This window comes from Portunus trituberculatus, chromosome 28, assembly GCF_017591435.1.
Source record: "Portunus trituberculatus isolate SZX2019 chromosome 28, ASM1759143v1, whole genome shotgun sequence".
Taxonomy (NCBI): Eukaryota; Metazoa; Arthropoda; class Malacostraca; order Decapoda; family Portunidae; genus Portunus; species Portunus trituberculatus.
Window position 1 is genome coordinate 5,612,270 of NC_059282.1, and position 7,500 is coordinate 5,619,769.

The 7,500-nt window shown below is 45.0% G+C and overlaps 2 protein-coding genes across 2 annotated transcripts in view; both read right to left on the reverse strand.

The window, feature by feature from the left end:
• Positions 1 to 4,170: 4,170 nt before the first annotated feature.
• On the reverse strand, positions 4,171 to 6,627 carry LOC123510133. Its single transcript, XM_045264970.1, has 2 exons — positions 6,419 to 6,627; positions 4,171 to 6,093 (listed from the first exon to the last, which is right to left on the reverse strand). Exon 2 carries the CDS (start codon positions 6,085 to 6,087, stop codon positions 4,564 to 4,566), a length of 1,524 nt encoding a protein of 507 aa, XP_045120905.1. The 5' UTR covers positions 6,088 to 6,093; positions 6,419 to 6,627; the 3' UTR covers positions 4,171 to 4,563.
• A 605-nt stretch (positions 6,628 to 7,232) lies between these two features.
• The window catches only part of LOC123510131 (mast cell carboxypeptidase A-like), a 7,397-nt gene continuing 7,129 nt past the window's right edge, over positions 7,233 to 7,500 (reverse strand). Inside the window, exon 13 of the mRNA XM_045264967.1 lies at positions 7,233 to 7,500. This exon is cut by the window's right edge and continues 1,247 nt beyond it. The gene's annotated coding sequence lies outside the window, so the exon portion shown is untranslated.

Below are 7,500 nucleotides of genomic sequence, written 5' to 3' on the forward strand. Positions count from 1 at the left end.
GCAGAATCGCTTTGTTCTCTCACTGCGAGTATTTTCCAAGGCCACAGAGATGATCAGCGGGGTTTTCAAGAGTGTTTTCCCAGTTGGTAATGTAGAAATATCGTCACTCTGCCTCTAGAACCGTAAAAACACCTTAAAAAACTCCTGTAAATTTAGATAAAGTCTTTTGAAACAGTGGAAGGGAAGCGCAAAAGTGTTTGAGAATACGAGCGTGTGTCTGTCTGTCTGTCTTTCTCATTACCTACATTCCTTCCGGCCAGGTACGCAGGTGGGTCCGTGGGCAGGTATGTGCTGGGCAGGGGAAGGGAAGGGTCAATTTAGTGTTCATACATTCTATAGGTGTGTGTAGCGTGGAATATAGTGCAATGTGTGTGTGTGTGTGTGTGTGTGTGTGTGTGTGTGTGTGTGTGTGTGTGTGTGTGTGTGTGTGTGTGTGTGTGTGTGTGTGTCAATTTCTTGGTGTGTTATTCATGTTTTCTTCGTTGTAAAGTTATTAGTGTTTTTGTAATTTGTTTTCATTGATTGTTTTTTTTTTCATCTCGTTTTGTTTATATTTGTTTTCTTCCTCAGTTATTTTTGTTGTTTTTGGTTTATTTTCTACTTTATTATTGTGTTTATTTCTTTCCCTTCTTTCCAAATAATTCTTCAGTATTTTTTTCCCCATTATCTTCATCTTCCTCTGCATTGTCTTATTTACACATTATCTTCTTCCTTTTTAGTAATTTGCAATCATTTTATCCATTTTTTTCTTTATCTTCTGCTTTATTGTTTTGTTTCCATTTTTTACCTTCCTTCCTTCAGTCATTACGTAAAGGCGCAGGTACGGCAGGTAAGTTAATTATAGGCCGTACCTTTCACCTGGTTGTGCTTACCTGTACTAAAAGTGACTAGCTCCTCACTCACTGCACCTTCATTTTCTCCTTATTCATCCTCTTAAATCTCTTTCTTTTCTTCTATTTTCCCTCTCTTCTCCTCCTCCTCCTCCTCCTCCTCCTCGTCCTCCTCGTCCTCTTTCTTGCATACCTATTCACAGACACCCATTTGCTGATCTCTCCTTCCCCTTCCTTCTGTGTTCTTATTCTCCCCTTTCTTCGCTCCATTCATACCCATTCACCCTTTTCTCTACTTTTCTGCTTCTTGTCTTGTTCTTTTCACATATTTTTGCTCAGATTTTGATTTATTTTTCTCTTTGTTTTATTTTTCGTGTTTTTGTTTTTTTAATATTTTTTCTTGTCTGTTTTGTTTGTTATTGTCTTTATTCTTATTATCAGGTTCTTTATTTGTGTTGCTTTTCCTCTCTGTTTTTTTTTGTTGTTGTTGTTGTTCTCCTTTCGTTTTTTTGTCTTGTCTCTGTCTCACCCATCTACTACTTTCCCTCGCCTACACACACTTTTTTTCTATGTTCTTTCACTTTTTTCTTTTCTTTTTTTACCCCTTCACATTTTTACCCTTCATCTTTCACATCTGTTTTTCTCCCATGCTTCTTTTCTCTCCTATTTTCCCTCTTTCATTCCTCTCACTTCTCACCTATTTCTCCTCTCACTCTCTTTTATTTTTCACCTCATTCCTCTCATTTCTCATATGTTTCTTCTTTCACTCTTTCTACTCCTATCTTTTTTTTTTTTGCCTATATTCCTCTCATCTCTCACATATGTCTTCCTTTCTCACATCTATTTCCTGCATCCCATATTTTTTCATATCTTCCTCTCACTCGTAGTTTCCTCCTCTCATATTCCTTTCCCTCTCTTTTTTTTTCATTTCTCATCTATTTCTCCTCTAACTATTTTTTCACCCTTATCATTCCTCTCACTCGCTTTTATTTTCACTTCTCATCTACTTTCTATTTTTCACCCATACTACCATAAATCACATCTCCCTCTCACTCGTATTTTCCTTCTCTCACACCCCTTTCCCCTTCTTCACCCCTTCACTCACCCCTTCACTCGTGCCATCTACTCTCTCCTTGCACGTAGTCTGGCAAAGGTAGTGAGAGCTGGTTGCAAAAAAAAACTACACTTCTTTCCATATAGTACGGTGCAACTAACAGGCAACGTAGATTTTACAAGTGGGTCTTTCATGGCGGGAAAAGGTTAAGGTGCAGTGTTGGCTCCAAGTGGTTTTCCTCTGCTGGTACACAAAAGCGAGGAAGTTTTATGTCTCGTGTTGTAAAAGAAGGGAATTACCTTTGATTCTATGGCATGCTTTCTTTTCTTTGTTGCTTATCCCCTTCAGTACCATGACGTGGTTTTCATATTCATGCTGGTTACTATATGGCGATTCCATACGGCTCCAGAAACTTATGTGGGGGATTGAAATAGTGAAGACTGTGGCCATTAATCTTCAGACCTCCATAGACACTTCCTAATGTCAATAAATAGTCTAATCACACCAAAAAACTCAAGGTAGAAATGCGTCTCAGTACTGAAGAAGTTAATGCTGGTGATGTTGGTTGTGGTAGTGGTGGTGGTGGAAGATATAAGGACAACAAACGTGTCTCCTTTTGCGTTGGTGTTTGGGAAGGAATTCTTAAGTAACTAACGATGCAGTAGAGAAGGAGGAGGAGGAGAACCATAAAGAATAACAAAAGAAGAGCAAATAACAGACCCATTAATCCCGAAGAGGCTGTTTGTGGAGGAGGAGGAGAAGGAAGAAGAAAAAAAAATGAAAGGAGAAAAACAATAAAGAGGAAAGGAGGAACAGGAGAAAAAAGAGAGAAGAGGACGAATGGAAAGAAAGAAGAAAGTAAGAAAAAAGCTAATGGATGAGGACGAAGAGGAGTCAGAGAGAGAGAGAGAGAGAGAGAGAGAGAGAGAGAGAGAGAGAGAGAGAGAGAGAGAGAGAGAGGGGGGGGACGGTGGAAATGCTTACTGGTAGACAGATTAATGAAGGCGAAAGATAGTGTTGGACATCCACATCAAATGACACATAACACGACACACCGCTAAGGTACAAAAACTAGTGCCATAATAGAAGCGACACACACACACACACACACACACACACACACACACACACACACACACACACACACACACACACACACACACACACACACACGTCATACAAACTTACGTACTTTTTATCTCCTAACGTGGGAAAAAAAATAAGATAAGGGAAAATAAATAGTATGAACATGGTTTTGTGTGTGTGTGTGTGTGTGTGTGTGTGTGTGTGTGTGTGTGTGTGTGTAATTCACCTCGGTCGCCTGCTGGTCACCCAGCCAGTCTTCCCCATTACGGAGCGACCTCAGAGCTCATAGACCGATCTTCGGGTAGGACTGAGACCACAACACACTCCACACACCGGGAAAGCGAGGCCACAACCCCTCGAGTTACATCCCGTACTTATTTACTGCTGGGTGAACAGGGCTCACACATTAAGAGGCTTGCTCATTTGCCTCGCCGCGCCGGGACTCGAACCCGGCCCTCTCGATTGTGAGTCGAGTGTGCTAACCACTACACTACGCGGTGTGTGTTTCACTGTTTGATCTGCTGCAGTCTCTGACGAGACAGCCAGACGTTACCCTACGGAACGAGCTCAGAGCTCATTGTTTCCGATCTTCGGATAGGCCTGAGACCAGGCACACACCACACACCGGGACAACAAGGTCACAACTCCTCGATTTACATCCCGTACCCGTACCTACTCACTGCTAGGTGAACAGGGGCTACACGTGAAAGGAGACACACCCAAATATCTCCACCCGGCCGGGGAATCGAATCTTGGTCCTCTTGTGTGTGTGTGTGTGTGTGTGTGTGTGTGTGTGTGTGTGTGTGTGTGTGTGTGTGTGTGTGTTTTGAGAGACACCTATTAAATCCAGGTCGGGTTTCGGTTCTTCCTTTCACAGGTGAGATGCCGCAGGTAAGGAGGAGGAAGAGCTTTCACTTTCCTCCACCTCCTCCTCCTCCTCCTCCTCCTCCTCAAGGTCGGTTTCTGGGTCAGAGTGGGAGGAAGGGAAAGGAAAGAAGAAGGAAGAGGCATAGTTATGTAGAGAGAGAGAGAGAGAGAGAGAGAGAGAGAGAGAGAGAGAGAGAGAGAGAGAGAGAGAGAGAGAGAGAGAGAGACTGTCAAATATGATTAATAAAAACTAATTAAAAACAAAAAAAACTAGAAAATAAAGTCCCGTTGATTACTGAAAGCACTTGAAAGAAAACGGAATCAAACTTTAAAAAATTCTACATTTTCTTTATTAATTAATTTTCTGTTTCTTTCATGGGAGTCTTCTACAATTTTTCAAGAGGTGACAGTGGTAATGGTGCCGATGATTTTGATGATTATTAGGATGAATGTGATACTAGTGATGAGAACTGTGATGATGGCAATGGTAATAGTGAGAATGGTGATGGTAATGATGGTAATGGTGAATACAATGGTGACACTAACAACACTTCACTATAATTCTTACTCCTACACCACCTCCTGCTCGTTGCTCTTTGGTGAAACACTCAACTCAAGCCCCGGAGATCACAAGTTTGATTCTGACTCACTCCAATTTGTCTGTGGGGGAGGTAGCGCTTTCCTAACCCAAACCGGCGCCATATGACCTCGTTGCAGCGACGCGAATCAAATTACAACTTCTTCCTGGCGCCCTTCTACGGCACAGCCTTCAGAATTATGCACCACTGTTGACTTTCCCTTGATGAAGGCGTGCAAGTCATACCAGGCGTGGCCCCATTCGAGCGAGAGGGCAGAGGGCTTGGGGAACCTGAGTCTCTTCTTCAGGCACTCCGGCAGGCAGGCACACCTCAGGAAGAGCATCGCCACGTGCCTCCTGAAGAAATTGCTGCGCAGGTTATACACGTACCACTGCCAGGAGGAGGAGAAAACAAAGAGCCAAGTGAGGATACAGTGGAGGACCCGGCTGTGTCTCCAGAAGGGAGCAGGGAGGAGGTACTGCAGGAGGAAGGACAGGAGGAAGGGAGGCACTGAGATGAGGAATGTCGTCAGCATCAGCACGAGGGTGGAGTGGATGGTCTGGTCGTCCCTTCTCTTTCTCCAAACGCAGGAGGCGGGGGTGTGTCTCTCTGCGTCGTCGTTCTCTTTCAGCGCCCTCCCTTGGAAGACGCACACTGCCAGCCCCGAGGCGACGGCGGTGAGGAGCGACAGGGCACTCAGGTATACGTATTGAACAATCAGCACCACGTAGGTCGCACCCTCAGCGTCGCCGTCAGGAAGTGAAAAAGTGAGCTTCGTCACCGGATCCCAATAGGTGACGGGGCCTGTAGTGAGGAAGAGGAGCGTGAAGGGAAGACCCATCGCCAGGAGCCACACTATGACCGAGGCGACTGTGGCTCTCCTGACGGTGAAGTGCCTGCAGACATGAGGAAACCCGCACAGCAACACCCGCTCCACGCTCAGCCACGCCAGGCACTGCACGGATGCCAGCGTGGTGACCCAGAACATCACACCCGCGAAGACCATCAATTCGCTTTCGTCTGCACGGCAAGGCGTCGTGTTTGCATCATGGTGCGTCATGAGGGTAATGGTGTCAACCACTGCCGGGACCACGACGGTGACAGCCCGAAGAAGGTCACCAGCCGCTAGGGACGCACGCATCACCCACAGTGCATCATTGTGGCCTGACGCTATCATTGTAACAAGCACTAGAGAGTTTCCCACCAGCGCCACCACCAGTCCCACCACCAACACTCCCAGAAACATTATCTCCCACGCCTTCTGCGCCGCCGTCAAGTAGTCCCACGTCAGAACCACCTCAGAGGAGTTACCCAAGTAGACCATTACATCCGTGCTGCGTGATGCAAACCAGTACACGTCTTGTACAAGTCTCCCACGTGATTCAGGCAACTGACGAAGGCACTGCAGCGCCCTATCACCTCCCGCCACACGCACCCACTCCTCCGACACCACCTCCAGGTCGCCACACGCCGTAGGACACACTGGTAGGAGGGAAAAGTTGAGGGAGCTATGCGAGCCACTCAAGCCCTCCGAATCTTTCATGATAGCTTCCGAGGACGAGGGTGAGGGACCAGAGGCTGGGGGCGGCAGTGTGCAGGGGACGCCGCCCCACGCTAGAGGAGAAGCGACCAACACCAGGAGCCCACACATCACCGCCTGTGTGTATGACATCGCCAGCTGGAGGAGAGAAAGAGAGAAGTCTTAAGGATTTGTTTTAAGCTGGGAATCTAACCTAAGGAAGCTTCAAAATTGACTCAGAATAAAAAAGAAAACAAGAATAGATGATGAATTAAGTGAAATGACTATCAAAAAGAGTGAATGAATCAATAGTTAAACAAAAGACGTCCTCACTTACCTAAACAAGAGTGAAGGAAGAGTGGAAATGACGGAATAGAAAAAAGAGAGCGAAAAGAAAAACATGAATTACTAAGATTAACTAAAGGAAAAAGAAAAATAGATGAGAAGAACAAAAAGGTGACAATTGAGGTGGAAGGTGACTCACATGGATGACACGGACTTGACTTGAAGGAGGACAAGTGTGGAGGGCGCCGCGGTTACTGCCTGACTGGCGGGTCGCGGGAGTCAGGAAGTGTCTGGAGGGGAGCTCAGGTTAGGCAAGTGTCTCTCTTTTTCCCTTGTTGTTTCCTACTGTGTTACGATGCCGCTGGGAATGCTTGACTCTCTCCTTGAATATAGATTTGATAACAGCTCTCTCTCTCTCTCTCTCTCTCTCTCTCTCTCTCTCTCTCTCTCTCTCTCTCTCTCTCTCATGGAAGTATTAGTTTTATTCTTTTCTTTATTATTTTCTAGATATTTTATTTATATTTATTGTAGCCATTGTTTCTTATTCATTTATACAATCCCTATCATTATCTCCTCCTCCTCCTCCTCCTCCTCCTCCTCCTCCTCCTCCTCCTCCTCCTCCTATAGTCATCGTGGCGTCGTCATCCGCTCACCCAGGCGGGACTTTACCGAAATCCTTACGGGGAGTTACCCTTGGTCTCCCGGCCAGGAAACGACACACCACTCCCTCTCTCCTCCCTTCCCATCCTTCCCGTCACTCCTCCTTCTAACACCCGCCCCCTCCCCCCCTCCTACTCCTACTGTGTTACGACGCTACTGGAAATGTTTGAGTCTCTCCCTAAATATAAGTTTGATATAGTCTCTCTCTCTCTCTCTCTCTCTCTCTCTCTCTCTCTCTCTCTCTCTCTCTCTCTCTCTCTCTCTCTTGCTTTTATTTTTTTTTTTCTTATATGTCTTTTTGTATAATTTATTTTGTGTGTGTGTTCAGTTTCGTTTGTGAAAGACACTGAAGGTTTTCATTAGTTCCTGATTGATATTGATTCAGATAACAATAACAACAATAACAAAATAAATAACAATGAAAAGACTAACAAGAGTGGCAACAATCACAACAGTCACAATAGTAGTAGTAGTAGTAGTAGTAATTGCATCATTAACAAAGCAACAATCACAATACGAACAGTAAAAAGTATATCACTATTATATCCATCATCATCACCATCATCATCATCATCATCACCATCATCATCATCACTATCATCATCATCATCATCAGTATTG

Bases quoted from the DNA above. Each gene is read 5' to 3' on its own strand.
- LOC123510133 (XM_045264970.1), bottom strand. From the start codon at position 6,087: ATGTCATACACACAGGCGGTGATGTGTGGGCTCCTGGTGTTGGTCGCT.